The 17,808-nt window shown below is 39.5% G+C and overlaps 1 protein-coding gene across 1 annotated transcript in view; it reads left to right on the top strand.

Moving 5' to 3' along the window:
* Positions 1 to 17,808, top strand: part of PFKP (phosphofructokinase, platelet) — an 80,729-nt gene that overhangs the window by 45,917 nt on the left and 17,004 nt on the right. Inside the window, 7 exon segments of the mRNA XM_030550142.1 lie at positions 1,477 to 1,494; positions 5,121 to 5,145; positions 5,148 to 5,185; positions 5,187 to 5,267; positions 6,880 to 6,950; positions 8,634 to 8,721; positions 10,081 to 10,233. Coding sequence (XP_030406002.1) covers positions 1,477 to 1,494; positions 5,121 to 5,145; positions 5,148 to 5,185; positions 5,187 to 5,267; positions 6,880 to 6,950; positions 8,634 to 8,721; positions 10,081 to 10,233 — 474 coding nt within the window.

Raw genomic sequence — 17,808 nt, forward strand, 5'->3', positions numbered from 1 at the left:
CTTCCTCCACTTAGGTTTTCTGCCATATATGTTCTGCAGTCTCAGAGCTTTGGAAACATTACATCTAATTTTCTCTCTGCATGAAATGTGTGATTAGGCTCTCGAACCCTTAATGCTGCTAGATTTGTAGTTGTGCTTCCTTTCTTTCCCTCTTCCACTGAATTGGGTTTAGTTAGCCTGTTAGGTTTTTCTTCTGAGAAAGCTATGGGTTTTATATTTTTAAGTTCGATCACAGGTCTCTTTATTTTATAACAGGAAAATGCCGAACTTTCCATAGTCTTTGGAAAAATGGAATTGCTGGAGTATAAACTTTCTGGCTTAGATTATTGCCGTTTTCAGCTACTGGCTAAGAGTTTAAACATGAATACAGAAAATATTGATTTTATATACATATATAGGAACAGAGAAAGTATGGCAACATGCAGATAGATAAAACCAGGAAGAACTTATGCTTTAAAGGAAATCAGGCAATGAAAGAAACAAAAAATATCAAGTAGAGACCATTTTAAAACTAGAAATAAATAAAATTGCAGAGGGGAAAAAACAGGGCAGAGGAATCTTTAGGCATAAAGTCCAAGATTATCAAAAATAGGAGCCTAAATCGGGTTCCAAAGTGCATATTTAGATGCCTAAATCAGTGGTCTGATTTTCAGGAGTGCCAAGCACTTAGTAGAATCTGTTGATCGTAATGGAAGCTGATGGATGATCAGCAACAGCAGCTTTGAAAAACAGGCCATTTATTTAGATACCTAAACATAAGAGTTTAGCTTTAGGCTAATATATATATAAAATTTGGCCATAGTCTTGCTCTGTATGGCATTAGTGGGTATTGTAGGTTGGCCTGTAACTGTTAGGATTTGATCAAATAAATGTTTTTGGTTTTGTTTTGTAAGTGTTAAGAGGTTTTGGATTTAAATTGTTCAGGTGCTTGGCAGTTTAAAAATATCCAGAAAACTGATTTTCACTAAAGAGAAAACATGTAAATGAAATGTTGATATACTGTGTCACAGGAGTTTATATAATTATCAAAACAAACACACACAGAAAACTAGTCAAACTTACTGGGGGGAAAAGACAAGAACAGGGTGGAATGGAAGAAGCAAGAATAGAAAAGCCAAGAATATAATAATGTAGTGACCTATTACAGAAAGAAAAATAACTTAAAAAAATCTGTAGTAAGATAATAATTCTTGGCTGGTATAAATCAGCATTGCTCCGTATACTAGGTAACGGAATCACCCGTAGTATTCTAGCGAAAAATAAACAAACAAACATTTTTCAGTGTCTAAGCTTCTTGATGAAGATTTTGTTTCTTGAGTAATTTATTAAGTTTTGAGTATTAATTCATTTGTACAGAGAACTCTTGCACTGTAGGATTGTCTTTACTATCTCGTTACAATCGGTAGGTTGTTAATTAGCAGAAAATGTCTGTAGGAGTAGCCTGTTACTTTAAAATCTTTCTGTTCTCTTTTACAGGACGATCTCTCATGTAGTGTACGTAATTACTTGCACAGTGATTAACCTTAGACAGCTCAGTAAACTTTGTAGGTTTTGAGAGTATGTTCTAGTTTTGCATGGTAATGAGATTTTATTTGCCGCCTTTTTTTTTTTTAATTATTTTATACTTGTGCCTAGCAGCTGGATGGTAGAATTTTCAGGACCTGTTCTTCAGTTTTTCCACAGATTTATTTATATCAAGCCTTTTTCAGTCAACCCCCTCCCCCAGAATTTTAGAGTTTGTGTAATAACTCTAAAATGAAACTTAAATTGATTTCTGTAAAATGAAGATTCATAATGTACTGATAACCATTTTCTCAGTAGAAATTTTTAATGCTTATCCTATCGTGGCATGTTTATCCCAAGCCATATCATGTGTATTGACAGAGGGTTATAAAAGACAGGGTGCCCGATCCTGCAAACTCAGGTAGACTACTTGCATGAGTTAAGGGCCCAATGCTGAAAATTGTAATATTGGTATAAAATACTAATGAAGAACGAAGAGATCAATGGAGAATAAAAGCAAAGAGCATGAGATCTGTAGATGTCTGAATTACCATAGTGTTACCATAGTTAATAACTTATGACAGTTCTTAGTCCTGGGAGCAAATAAGGGTCCACCCTCTAGTTCCATGGTCTAGGGTTGAGTAATGGTAAGATGATTTCTCCAGTCTATTCATTATTAGATGAATATTGTGGTGATGTCCAAGAAAAATGATCTTTTCTTTGCTATCCAAGAAGGTCAGATAATAAATTCCTCTACTAGCTATTCCAGTCTTTACATATTAGGATGCAAAATTCTGGCAGTGGGGCAACAGAAGTATCCAAATGTTACTCACCATCAGTCATATGTAAGCAAAAAGATTTAACGACTACAGCAATTCCATTTTTATAGCCACAATATTATGTAAGATTTACCAGTACCATGTGTGAAGGCTTAGTCATCAGGCAAATTAAATGTCTCCTTGAAGGCAGCAGAAGAAAATTTAATATCAATTTGCAGTACAAAACTTTTCATAAATTACTCAGCATAAAATGCTTTTGGACAGACAGTTGATACTATGTTCTTTTAAATTTGACTTGCATATAAATTAGCAGCCCAAACTTAATATTTTGTTATAGAGTCTTAATAAATAAAAGCAAACACATGCATTCTACATACTGTATATAATAAGGCCCTGATCCAGCAAAGTCATGCCTATTTCTTGCAGAGTAAAAGTCATAGAAAGTCAGCTGTAGTACTTCAGTGCTTTGCTGGGTATGATCCCAAGTGTGCAGCAGCATAGCATTCCTTCAAATACTGGAAAATTAGACTCTTCACTACAGGCCAACACAGGCTGACATGCACTGTCACACTCTATGGCACAATGGCTGGGAAATAACACTGCCCAGGCAGTATTTGCATGAATACTATGATTTTTGTTAGCAGCTGTTTGTTTTTTAAACTCTGTAATCTTTAAGGGAAAAAACCAAAAATGTTTGTTCTCTTTTGGGATTGAAAATGGAAGAATTTCCTCCAAAGTTAGGCCATTGCTATGCCAAAATCCGTGCAGAGCATTTTAATGCATGTCATTTTAATGTGGAGATGCTGCTGAATGTACTTAACAAATCGCTTAAAGCTCAATGAGTGCTACCACACAAGCTCAGACTATTTGCATTTGCTTCTGCTGTTCACTAGCTCTTGAATGCTTCACCTTACTAATGTAAAATAACATAGGTTTAACTTCTCAGAAGTAGCCATGCAAAGTTTTAGTTCTATCCTTATTAAGATTTTTTTGGCAGTATTAATTTCAACTGTGGAAATATGAAACAAATTCTGTGTATTATGAATATAGACTTCTTTCATTTAAAAGTAATGGGTCATATTCTTAACTGGTGTAGATCAGCATAGCTTCATGGAAGTCAAATGGAGCTGCACTGATTTACACTGTCTGAGGATCTGGCCCGATGTCTCATACACCTCTTCCTCGATATAATGCCACCCGATATAACACAAATTTGGATATAACGCGGTAAAGTAGTGCTTTGGGGGAGGCGGGGGCTGTGCACTCCGGTGGATTAAAGCAAGTTCAATATAACACGGTTTCACCTATAAAGCGGTAAGATTTTTTGGCTCCCAAGGACAGCGTTATATTGAAGTAGAGGTGTAGTTATAATTTAAAGATTTATTTCTTTTTAGTACAGCTTTCAAGGAAATAACCAGTGATTAATTTGAAAGAACACTTCTCCCATTTCAGGTGTTGCTTGTTGTAGAGAAGGCGTGAGTTTAGTAGAGTTCTATGAAACCATGGTAAAATTAGTCTGAAAGATGTTTTGCTAATTTTTTACTCAACGACTTGACTTTTTTTTACCCTGACAAAGCTCATTGTTGACTTGTCATTACCTTTAGCACTTACAATAGAAATCAAAGCATAGAGCTGTTTCTTTAGGAAAGAATCTGTGGTCTCAGTTACATCAGGGTGAAGTAGGAGTAACTCCTTTGCAGAAGAGAATATTTGCTATTCCAAAACTGATGTGAGATCAGAATCGGACCTTATATATCTGACCTATAAATAAAAGGAACATCTTATGACAACACTGTGTGTCTTTGGTTACCTGAGGAATACTGAATGTGCTCTCCTATAAATCCACCTTCAAACAATTGTTTTGACATATCCAAGGTAAATTCATAATTAAGAAAAGAGGGACTTTGACACTGATAAAAGTGTGTGTACAAAACACAAATTACCTGATGTTCTGTTTCCCTTATTATTGCAGATCTTGTTTTATTAAGCGCTTTTCTCCTTATAGCCCAGCTTGTTCTCTGCTCTGCTCTTTACTAAAGTCATAAACCTCTATCTGATGTTGTAGCCTTATCTGCAAAATCACTGCAATACACATGTTCATTATCCTGGCTTCACTGTAGAATTAAATAGAGAGACATTCTGAACTCTGAAAGAACTAAAAACCTTTACCTCAATACTTTTAATTCCAGTCAATAGCAAACATTATTTACCCAAAAGTAGTTTGTGTTGTATAAATCTCATCTCTGAACCATAATCCCACAGTGAAAGTCTCTTTAAGTGACCTGTTGTTATGGTATCTTGCCCCGCATAGGATTTAGCAGGCATTTTAATTTGAAGCTGATGTCTTTTCTGCTCCATGAGTCAGCTGATGACACATGCTTAGTGGTTATGCCACTGGACCAAAACATGTCCCTTCCCACTCTTTTCCTTGTCTACTTTGGGTGTTTTTTGTTGCAAATTTCTTGCACTGATATTCTGACACCAAGTGGGATAACAGGTTTTTTCCTATCATAATTTTTTGACCCTGTTAGAAAGAAAATACAAGATCCTGTGTGATTTGATCTTCAAGTCAAATGCAGCTCTTGGACAAAAACTGTTTTAAAAAAAATTAGAAAAGCTAGATCTTTTGTTCCTTTACTGATTGTTTCTATATGGCTTTTAAATTTGAAGATATGTGCCGAAACCTTTTCACCCACTTAAATCTAGAACAGTTTTTTTTAAACTTTTGAAATTGCTGTAAATCTTTTTACTATACAGTTGCTATGTAAATTAGAATATCTGTCAGTCACTTCACAGTTGTACATTCTGTCTAACAATTGTTTTCTCTTTCTTTTGCAGACTAATTTTAATGTGGCAGTTTTAAATGTGGTGCCCCTGCAGCTGGTATGAATGCTGCTGTCCGGATCTGCAGTAAGAGTTGGCATAACTGAAGGTCACAACATGTTTGCTGTCATCGATGGATTTGAAGGATTTGCTAATGGCCAGGTTAATACAAAATTACTTCATTTAAAGTACTGTCAATCGTTTTTTGGTATTTTTTTACCTTTTTGTCATATTTCTAATGGAAAATATAGAAATGACTGTGATATCATTCAGTGAACTGACTCCACAAGAGGTTTTAAATTTAACTGCTTATCTATAGAAACACCTACTTAATTCAGATTGGAGCTGTATACTTTATACCAACAAAATTTATAAATACATAGATCATGTCACCTTTCCTATTGCTAAGCATTGCTATAGAGACTAAGGATGTCTTGATGCAATATACAAGTGCTAAGCACCAGCAGCGGGATTCCCTTACAGCCCAGAACCAGTTAAGCTATGCATTAATACTCAGTTTGAGATTATTTGTTAAATTGTTAAACACCAACAATGTGTGTAGTGCTACACTGAACAGAAAAATAGTCTGTTTCCTAAGCTGGTACCATTTCAGAAGAGTTGCTCTCTTGTTTGAGGGTGCAAGATTTATGCCAGCCATTGAAATGTGGCACAAATCTGAATAGTTGTACCTCTGTCTCACTGCAGGCACAGTCCAAGTAGGCAGAGGCTCAGCCTACTTAATTTTGTGCCTGCAGTTATTTTTTCACTCAGACACTTCTGCAGATGTAGTATGTGTCTTCAAACAAGCAGCCCTGTATAAAATGTACCTCTAAGAGCATCCTGTTTAGGCTAATCCGGTCTGAATTCTTTCTCCTCCTGGGTATCTTGGATGAGAAATTCTCTGTATAAGAGGTTCATTACTTCTGCACAGAAGACAGCTTTACTGTGACCTTGGCAGGATGTTGAGTATTTGGCAGACTGCCTACATTGTAGTGGCCATTGGAGTGTGAAGCATCTGGAGATAAGTACATAGGCTAGATAACAGTGACATACAGACAAATCACTGAATCTGTTGTCATGTTTGTGCCTTATTGTCAGATATATGCTACACTATGCAGCAACTAAGTCCTCAGATTTGTGACATGCTGTATCTTTGAAACCCAGAAGGATTTCTCTTTAGGGCAGACGCAGGTTGATTGCTTTTTTGGAAAGTGGGGCTATGTCTATCATGATACTTCCCTTTCTCCATGTCCAAAGGCAACCCATCAGCTAACCTGGTCTCCCAAAAAGAAGATGAATACAGAGTTTGTCATATTCCACTTTCCTAGTTCGGCAGGAGGATGGGTGGGGTGGGGAGATTAGGTCACAACAGAGTGAAAATTGTTCCTTAAGTGAGTGAAGGTCAAGCTAGGGACTTGGTTTTGGATTCTTGCTTTATGCTGTCACTAAAGGTAAGGGGAGGAGATGAGATGGAGAAGGGACAAAAGACAAGAGCAGAGGAAAAAGTTGGAGGCAGGATTCATAGAGGAAGAAGAAACAAATAGAGGGGAGCTAAGGATGGGGATAGAGTGAAGGGTAACATTTCAAAGGAGATTAAATTAACCTCTTGAAACTGAGCTGTGGGTTTTTTTGCCAGGTCTCATTTGTGGCAGCTCCCATAGCTAAACATCCGTTCCAAAAGCTTTACATTAAGCTGCATCTGTTGCATGACCAAAGAAGTAGCATTTGGAAAGTTACTTAAGGGAACTTCCTCTTTTTTTAACTTTCTTTGTAGATAAAGGAAATCAGCTGGAGAGATGTTGGCGGTTGGACTGGCCAAGGAGGGTCGCTTCTTGGCACAAAACGGTAATATCATAATTTTGGCTGTGGTCACTTTACCCAAGTAGAAGGAACAGTGGCCAAAACGTACCTTTTAGTGAGCTCAGAGGTGGATTAGGGGTTTGTGAGGCCCTGGGCCAGAGCAAGTGGGGAGCCCCTCCCAACCCCTTCCGCCTGCAGTCCCCCCACCCTCGATGCTCCTGCTGAGGAATGACATTGGGGCACGGGTTAGGGTTAGGGGTTGCCTGCCCCCTGCCTGGCACACCTGCCGGGGAGTGGGGTTGGGGACACAGGAGTTCTCTTGCTCCCTGATAGCAGCGCCGGGCAGATAGATGGAGCAAGCCCTTATGCCCCAACCTCACTCCCCAGCAGAAGCACCAGGTAGGTGGGAGGAGCAGGGCAAGCCACCACACCCTGAGCCTGCTCCCTGACAGATGCGCCAGTTAGGCAGAATGGGGAAAGCCCTCATGCCCCGACCCTGTTGCCCGGAAGGAGTGCCTCCATTTTTCTGGGTGCCCTCCAACTGGCTGGGGGTGCTGAACACATGCCCCATTGTTCCAGTGGCTAATCCGCCACTGAGTGAGCTGCATGTGCTGTCTTTTCAATACATAAATTTACAGTAGTATTGATTTTTGAGAATTTACCTGACATCTGTTCTCTTTTACATTCAGGATGTAAATATTCAGCATTTTGTGGTATTAATGTGTTTCCTTCAGTAGAGACAGAATTAAAATAGTCCCTTGTTGTGTATCATTCCTTTAAGACAGTTAAGGCTATTGCTGCAGGATATTATTGTAGGTAGTTACAAGACGCATGGTTACATGGCACACTGCAGTCTTGCGATATACAACTTGTGAATGGATTGCCGTGTCCATGCAGAACCATGTTATATCTATCTGCATGGAGCAACCTGCAGAATCATGGCTTTATCTTGTGACTAACACATTCTTTCAAACCATTTACCAAATAACTTAAAGTTAGATTTTACAGATCTGATTTCCCTATTTAAATCACCTCAGTAAAGTTTAGGACTGTTGGCAATAGGAAAACCTTAAGTAAAAACTATTTGCTCCTCATGATTTAAAAGAACAGAGAGAAGACATGCTGAAGATATAATAGACTGAGTTTATCTAATTTTTGGAGTGGATTTCCACAAAAGTCTTTTCCTGGCTTCCTTTGTCACAATTGTAAAGTGTAATCATCTCAAGATAAGTGATAGCCAGAAAATAAAATCTTTCTATGGATAAGACTACGTCTATACTACAAGCGAGGGGTGTGATTCCTCTGCTCAAATACACATACTGGACTAGCTCTCATCGAGCTAGACTATAAATAGCAGTAGTACCTGGGAGGGAGTAGGGCAGGAGAGGCATGGCTTAGATGTGCCAAATACAAACCTACCTGAAACCGGTGGGTGCATACTTGGCATGGCGAACCTGTGCCTCTACTGCCACTGCTCATGCTACCAAGGCTACACTGCTATTTATACTCACACTAGGTTGATAAGAGCAAGTGTGAATATGGGTACACAAGCAAGGGAATCACCCTGCCCTACCAGCTCATAGTGCAGACATAGCCTAAGTGTGTAAAATATAGAACTTTTCACTGTACTGATAATTTAACAACCCATCCTACCAAAATGAACGGGTATTGTCAGCAATATCCTTAGATATTTGACCTCTGTTCTCCTTTTGATTGAACTATTTTTAGTACCCTCCCTGCAAAGTATTTGGAGAAGATTGCTGACCAGATGCGCACTAATAACATCAACGCCCTTATGGTTATTGGTGGATTTGAGGTACATTATCTAGTTGTTCTGTTAACTTGTTTGCTAGAGTGGAATTGAAACATGCTACACTCACTTTTAAGCACCAGAATATTTTCTTTTGCCCATAACTAAAATTTTGCTTATGATGAATTTTGACATATGGAACAGAGCAAGAGCTTTTGAGATAAGAAATTTTGGAGATGATCCATGTCTCTTGAGCTTTGGAATCCAAATAGTTAATAGTAAGTGCAAAACAAAATACATTTTTTTCCTCAATCAAAGGTAAGACAGCAGGGTAGAACAGATTTTCAAAAGAGCAAAGTGACTTAGGAACACAAGTTCCAATAGGACTTCATTTCCTGAGAAATGAGAGCATCTTTGAAAATCTCCATAGTAGTCTTTAAATTATAATAAAAACTGCACCCTGGCTTCTTGCCACTCCAATTCACATGTTCATTTTATTCTGATATATTTTAATTTCCGAGTCAATAATCTAGAAATATATTTTTATTTCTGGAGACAAGTTTTTAACGTCTTTTAACCAAAATAACTTTTACTTCATATAGGCCCTGTTTCAGGAAAGCATTCCGTTTCAGGAAAGTGTGTAAGAATATGTTTAAAATTAAACACTTCCCTAAGTGACTTCCTGAATGTGGATAGATTTATGTGCCTGCAAAAGTATTTTGCTGAATCAGGTCCATATCAATGAGATTAAGGGAATTTAAATGAAAATAACTATATTAAAATGTATGGGAATCAGTAACATTTTTCTATTATATAGAGCAGGGATCAGCAACCTCTGGCATTTGGCTCATCAGGGAAATCTGCTGGTGAGCTGGGACGGTTTGTTTACCTGCAGAGTCCACAAGTTCGGCCAATCGCAGCTCCCACGGGCAACAGTTCACCATTCCAGGCTAAGGGGGGCTGCGGGAAGTGGTGCGAGTCGAGGGATGTGCTGGCGCCGCTTCCCACAGCCCCCATTGGCTCAGAACGGCAAACCACAGCCAGTGGGAGCCACGATTGGCCGAACCTGCAGATGCTGCAAGTAAACAAACCGTCCCGGCCTGCCAGCAGATTTTCCTGACGGGCCGCATGCCAAAGTTTGCCAATTTCTGATATGGAGCATTAGGTATGTATAAAGTATGTAGCTCATTGGGAGTGAAAGGTGTACTTATTGTTTGTCTCAGATTTTAAATGTGTGTGTGTGTATCTATATATATTTAATTTCTATGTATTTTTTTGTTAGATTTTAGTGGTTCCTTATTAACCCAATGTGTGATGTGTGCTGTGGTAAAAATGGCTCTCCCTGTGGCCTCATCCATGTTATATTTCCACCCTTGTCCTCTTTTTATCCCTTCTAATTGTTCACATCATGCCTGTGCCCAACAGGCCTACCTGGGACTTTTGGAATTATCAGCTGCCCGTGAGAAATATGACGAGTTCTGTGTTCCAATGGTTATGGTTCCTGCAACTGTATCCAACAATGTACCGGGTTCAGATTTCAGCATTGGTGCAGATACTGCTCTGAACACTATAACTGATGTAAGTCTGTTCAAGTGTGCGTGCTTACTAACAGAGCATTCAAGTTAATGCTGATTGAATTGGCTAGAAGTGGATATTTTATAGATCAGAACATTGGAAACATAATCTGCAAAATGGTTTGGTGACTGCATGCAAGTGATACTTACTGAACTGAAAAATCTTGGTACACTTAGCTTTCTCTTTCCTCCAGAAGTTCCAACCATTTTTCGCATGCACTGTATAGAAAGACTCCATTTTTATTTTATGTATTTTTTTAACTTTTGGATTTAGGAAAGTAATAGAATTAGGTTGCCACACACATACAAGTGAGAGAGACAAAGCAGGTGAGGTAATATATTTTATTGAACCAGAACTTGAAGAAGAGCTTGTCGCTCACACCAACAGAAGTTGGTGCAATACAAGATATCGCCTCAGCTACCCTTGTCTCTCTAATATCCTGGGCACGACATAGCTACAACAACACTGTATACACACAAATGGTCTTTCCTACATACATATACAGGGGAGAGGGGAGAAAAAAAGAAAAAAGCACCACCACCAAGCCCAAAGACAAAAACTAGTGACAATTTATAGCAGTGCAGGAGAGGAAATCCCTTCTCTACATCAAACACTAGAGTACCCAGTTAAAATAAACAGTTGCAGGATGTCCTTATATATTACAAATATTAGGTTTTATTTCTCAGATGTTTCTCCAATAAGTAGATATTCTACTAATGCTCTACTTTGCATCGGTTTTCACTGCAAAAGATGTGAGGGAGATTCCCACACCTGAGCAGCTCTTTTTAGGTGACAAATCTGAAGAACTCTAATAAAGAATAGAATTATCAGACACATAGATGAACACAATATGTCAGGAAAGAATCACCAGTCTTTTGGAATTATTTGAGGGGGTCAACAACCATATGGAGAAGAGTGATGCAGGATGTAGTGTACTTGGACTTTCAGAAAGCTTTTGACAAGGTCCATTACCAAAGCCCCTTAGGCAAAGTAAGCAATCTTGGGATAAGAAGGAAGGTCTTCTTAATGGATCAGTAACTTGTTGAAAGATAGGAAACACAGGGTAGGAATAAATAGTAAGTTTTCACAATGGGGAGAGGTAAATAGCAGAAAAAGATCTTGGCGTCGTTGTGGATAATTCTCTGGAAATATCTGCTTAGTGTGCAACGGCAGTCAAAAAAGCTAACAGGATGTTAGGAACCGTTAGAGAAGAGAGAGATAATAAGACAGAAAGTATCATAATGCCATTCTATAAATCTGTGCTACTCCCATACATTGAATACTGTGTGCAGTTCTGGTTGCCCCATCTCAAAAAACATATTTACCTCTACCCCGATATAACGCGAATTCAGATATAACGCGGTAAAGCAGTGCACCAGATGGGTGTAGCTGCACACTCTGGCGGATCAAAGCAAGTTTGATATAACTCGGTTAGATTTTTTGGCTCCCGAGGACCACGTTATAGCGCGGTAGAGGCGTATTAGAATATAGAAAAAGTACAGAAAAGGGCAACACAAATTATTAGGGGTATGGAACAGCTTCTAGAGGAGAAGAGATTTAAAAAGAGTAGGACTGTTCAGCTTAGAAAAGAGACAACTAAAGTGAGATATGATAAAGGTCTATAAAATGGTGACTGGTGTGGAGAAAATGAATAAGGAAGTGTTATTTACCCCTTCACAAAACACAGGAACAAGGGATCACCCAATGAAATTAATAAGGAGCAGGTTTAAAACAAAGAAATACTTCTTCACACAGCACCAAGTCAACCTGTGGAACTCATGAGTCAGGGGATGTTGTGAAGGCCAAAAGTATAATTGTGTTGAAAAAAAGAATTAGATAAGTTTATGGAGGATAGGTCTATGAATGGCTGTTAGCCAAGATGGTCAGGGATGCAACCCCATGCTCTGGGTGTCCCTAAACCTCTGACTGACAGAAGCTGGGACTGGATGACAGGGATAGATCACTCAGTAAATTGCCCTGTTCTGTTCATTCTCCCTGAAGCATCTCGTACCGGCCACTTTCAGAAGACAGGATACTGGGCAGGATGGATCATTGGTCTGGCCCAGTATAGCCGTTCTTATGTTCTTAATAAAAAAAAAAAGGCAAAAAAAAAAAGCAACATTTTCACTAAATAATCATTCAAAAATAATTGCAATAGCTCTTCTTGATCCTGATTGGAAGGGGTAGCTACTCACAATAAAGTTCCTCTATTCTATTATCATTAACTAAAAAGATGTACCTGTTACTATCCAAAATAACTCATCTTGACTGGACAGAAAATAAAGACACTTATTAAAACACAGACTTATTTTGTTGTCAAAAACGTAAACTTACATCTCATCGGAGCCATTTTGGAAATGTCAGGAAAAATAAATCTTATTGTTTTTATTCCAAATATAGCTATTTTCTTTTTATACATTCTGAACCAGGATTCTGTTTCTCATTGGATAAAAACTAACAGTGAATTGAAAACTGTTTTGAAAAGAGAAAATCATATTTGGAAAAAAGCATGTTTAATCTGTACAGAGAGTCCACGTTTAAAATCTAAGATTTGCATAAACTTCAGACTACTAAGGAGGATCTTTCTTAAGGCCAAAGTGCCACACCTATTTTATTCTGGATTTATTTTGAAGGAATTCTAGCTCTCCTTCATAGCATGCTTACTTAATTAGTGTACCTTGAAGTGTCACTTTCCAGCTTTTGTCCCGTGTTTTATAATATTGTGGCCTTAACCTGATCCAGGGCTATAGCTATAGGGAGAAATGTTCAACAGCCCTTTAGTCCCATTTCCAAAAGTGTAAGTGTAAAGGCACATAAATCGCACTGACTTTCAGTGACAGATAGTGACTTTCAAGTCACTTTTGAAAATGGGACTTCAGCTCCTAAGTTATTTAGGGTAGGTCTGTATTATAATAAAACACCTGCGTCTGGCCCACATCACTGACTTGGGCTCAGGGGGCTCTGCCTGAGAGGCTGTAATATACACATTCAGGCTGGAGCCTGAGCCCAAACATCAACATGTCAATTTTAGAACTCCACAGCCTGAGCCCCACAACCCAAGTCAGCTGATATGGGCCAGCTGTGGGTATGTCACTGCAGTATACACATACCCTTAGGTACTGTTGAATATTTTAGTCCTTACCTGACATTTTTGAGAGGTTTGAAGGATTTCTCAAGTTTCTTAATTCCAAGAGCATTAACATCATTTTTTTTACATCAATATACTTATTAACTTACCTGTATATGAGAGTCAACTGTTCATTTTATTTACTTTTAGCAAAATTAGACCCTCATGCATTATTAGATGTATATTTTCCCTTATAATATTGCCCTTGTCCAGACTGTAAACAGCTGATCAAAATTTAGTTCTCAATTATTCTTTACACATGGTTCATATTATATCTAAATTGGCCTTGTTTCCAGTTCTGGTAAATAAAATTCTCCATTCCAAAAAGATTGACAGCAAATCAAGGTAAGTAAAATAATGCTATAATGCATGATGCCTGCTTTTCTTTTCTTCATGGGCTTTCTGTATTTACTTAACTATCATCTTTATAGAGTTTGTAGACTGTTTCACGTAGAGCAGGACACACTGCAAGATTTTGCAATACACTGGGAAAGATTTTAGATTTCAGGTAACATCACTAGATATCAGACAGAGAGTATTCCCATGATGTTAATATAATCGTTTTATCTATTTGGAAGCTGATACATTTTACTAATAAAAGGCTAGAATTTTGTCCAGTTCTTGTGTTTTATTTCTTCCTAGATTGTGTTTTGAGATGTATATAAAATGTAATGGTTCAGGAAGCCATAGATTCAATTCAGCTGTGAAAAGAACTAACCTTGTATTTTAAAAAAAGTCTTTTTTTTTTTTAAACAAGATTTTTTTTCTTTTACAAAAGTTCATAAGCTGTGTAAGCCTTTTGCCCTCTGAGCATCTGAACTGAAGCTATGGTGGGCCACTCAGGAAACTGGTAATGGAACATAATCAGCCCATCAGGGTAATCCGCTGGCGGGCCGCGAGACAGTGTTTACATTGACCGTCCGCAGGTCTGGCTGCCTGCAGCACCCAGTGGCTGGGAACGGTGAATGGTGGCCTCTGGGAACTGTGGGTAGCCATGCCTGTGGACGGTCAATGTAAACACAGTCTTGCAGCCTGCCAGCGGATTACCCTGACAGGCTGCATGCAGCCCGCAGGCCACAGGTTGCCCACCACTGACATAGAACCTTTCACTTTAAGGTCATCCAAATCATACTGAGTAGTGACATTACCCTTTGTAATGCTTGTTAAATATGAATAGGCAGTCTCCTTCCAGTTCATGTGACTGAGAATAGTGAGCAGAGATATTGCACGGGCATGAAGAATGAACTCCTCCTATAGGTGATTCCTCTAGCACGGTATTAAAACACAGTAGTAGTGAAGTTAATGGTCCTTGTACTCCTGATGTCCCTGTTCTGTGGATAAGTATATGACATAGTTTCCAATGCTATCAGTCTGGCATCTTTCATGAGCACTAAAGTGACCTGAAACTTAGTTGTAGGGATTCAGAGCAACTGTTTTATTGCTACTGTTCTCACTTAAATGTCAATCTTTGTCAATTTTCTCAGTTTGCAATAAGGTAAGTATGTGGTCTGCTAGTGGGTAATGAGGCCTCTAGTATGTGTATAGATAGGTTTTTGAGATCCACACCAGTTAATGTGGCTGGTTACTTTAGCTGTTTGTGTTAGAATGTCTGAAAAGTACTCAGGCATGTAAACAATATCTTAAATGCCATTATAGGATATTGACTTCCTGTTTTTCATAATCAGATAAATTGTCCTCTGTACATACAACAAGTGTAATTTTTGGTTAGTTTTTGCACTGTATGCCTTGTGTTGCCCAAGATGTGTTTGTATATAAAATCTGTTCAAGGATGATACTTATTGTCATGATGCCTGTAAGAAAAAAGTAAAATATCTCTCCTAACCACAACTAGATCCCAAAGTAAACAAACTTCAAAATTAAATCATGGGTAGTTCAGGGTATTTCTCGCCATACAGACAACTGATTATCATCCAGTGGTGATTCGACATCTTTTAAAGTACTTAGTTATTTCCCATTCATTGGAATCAGGAAAAATATTATAGAATTAATAGGTCGCAACTAATGTACATACAGAAATTCTGAATTAGAGAGGGTTCATAAGAGCACTGAATAGAACAGGGATTGGCAACCTTTGGCACGCTTCCCATCAGGGAAATCTGCTGTTACGCTGGGATGGTTTGTTTCGACCGATCGCAGCTTCTGCTGGCTGTGGTTCGCCATTCCAGGCCAATGAGGGCTGCAGGAAGTGGCACGGGCTGAGGGATGTGCTGGCCGCCGCTTCCCACAGCTCCCAGTGGCCTGGAATGGTGAACCACAACCAGTGTGAGCTGCGATTGGCCGAACCTGTGGATGCTGCAGGTGAACACACTGTCCCGGCCCACAGGGCCGGTGCAAGGAAGTTTCGCGCCCTCGGTGAAACTTCCACCTTGTGACCCCCCCCACAGCCCTGTGGCAGCTCCCCGCCCCCCCTCCACACTGAGGCACCTCCACCCCCACGGCAGCTCCCTCCCTGCCCTGAGGCTCCCCTCCTCCCCCCAGGAGCCGTACAGCACCTCCCCGCCCCAGCTCACGTCTGCTCCGCGTCCTCCCCAAGCACACAGCCCTTCTCTAATTCTCCTCCCAGGCTTGCAGCGCCAAACAGCTGATTGGTGCTGCAAGCCTGGGAGGCAGGAGAAGTGGTCAGTGACTGTGTGCTCGGGGAGGAACCGCTGTAAAAAAAAAATTGGGGGCACTGCTTTTTGGCCCCCCCCAAATCTTGGCACCCTAGGCAACCGCCTAGTTTGCCTTAATGGTAGCACCGGCCCTGCCCTGATGGGCTGCGTGCCAAAGGTTGCTGATTCCTGGAATAGAAGATGAACTACGAAAAAATAGGACTCTTCGCTCTGAAGAATTTACAACCTAAAGAAAAGAGTGGTTAGGTTCCAGTAAAGGCCTGTGCATTCTTTAGCAATGGGACCTAAATTGTGTAGCAAGATTCTTGGATTCTGAGGCTCTTTAGCCCAGCACCCTGGAAATTTTGTGACAGTTTCACTTGCATTTTAGAATGCAGGATTTTTATCAATCACATATTTAAAAAGTGAATCTTATGCTCAGTACAATTTGTCCTGTGTTTGTTCGTGTTGATATTACATGGAATTAATTTTCTGCTGTCCCTATATTTCATTTTTGATGATGTCAAAGATTTTTGTAGTAATGCTGTATAACTGCATTGCCGAGATAATCTGGGGCAAACTTGTGGAGGTTTGTTTTCTGACTAGGTAGCATTTGGCGCTTTTGCACCTAGCTGGGCGTAGGAGACATTTGAGGATTGTGGGATAAGCATGTTAGCTGGTAGTTTCTGCAAAAAAAAATCATCAGTTAGATCGTTAACATGGTTATGATATTTAAATTAAAATGTTTAGTGTTAACGATCTATGAAAGTGAATGAGACAACCCTTTCAAAGCTATTGTTTCAGGCTGTCTGCAAATTTAGGAGGACAGCACTCAGGAAGTGTACACTGGTCAATGTTTTCAAATTGTATTCTTTGCAACACCAAAGGCTAGATTTTTAAATGAAAGCTTGGATTCTGCAGCACAAATCTCTCTAGCCAGGGGAGGATTTCAGAGAAAATTCTGCACCATGATTTTACAGAAGGCAGGGAGCTCTGCATTTGATTGAACAGAGTGAAACTAATTTACAGCCCCCTTCACAGCTAACAGAGCCTGGTAAGAGGATGGGGGAAAATAATTGGAAACGACATAACCATGATGGGCTTTGGAGGGGTTAAGAGAAAGAAAGAAAGAGCTGAGCAGGAGACAGGAAGAAGTCTTGAGTTCACGATACGTCTGCACAGCAATAAGCTGTGCACAGGTTAGCCTGCCTGAGCTACCTTGAGTCCAGCTAGTGCAGGTAACAGTAGCAGTGAAGATAGCACAGTGCAGGCTTCAGAGCGGGCTGGTGAGCTAAGTTCGTACCCAAAATCTGTGCTGTTCTTGAACTGCCCGTGCTGCACTCCCTTTGCTGCTCTGGTTATCCATACTAGCCTGTGCACAGCTTTTGCTGCACAGGCATAGCCCTGTGGGAGTCAGAGTAAGAGGAGAGGGGAAAGGAAAGATGCCAACCACATGGAGAATGGAGAAGCTGGAGAGGAGCAGCCTAGCACCAGCCATGTGTGAGGGAGGAGAAACAGCCTGTCAGGAAAGCAGCACAGGTAAGGGGTGAACCATCTAACCAAGTTGGGGAAGGAACCAGAAACAGCAGCAAATGGGGGCTGGGTAGAAGAGGAATGATGCTGAGTTATTGTATGTTCTTATACAGTATCTTTGATCACATTTTATATTAAGGGTATATTTATAAAGGGTTGGAACTGATTCATAGATGTTATAAGCATGTTACAGAGATGAGCAATCAGTGTTCTAGGCTAGATGGTTATACAATCTATTACAATTGATTAACCATTTATTAAACCATCTGTTAATTATTTAACCCTTTATAGACTGTGTGAAATATA

This window comes from Gopherus evgoodei, chromosome 2 (genome assembly GCF_007399415.2).
Source record: "Gopherus evgoodei ecotype Sinaloan lineage chromosome 2, rGopEvg1_v1.p, whole genome shotgun sequence".
Taxonomy (NCBI): domain Eukaryota; kingdom Metazoa; phylum Chordata; order Testudines; family Testudinidae; genus Gopherus; species Gopherus evgoodei.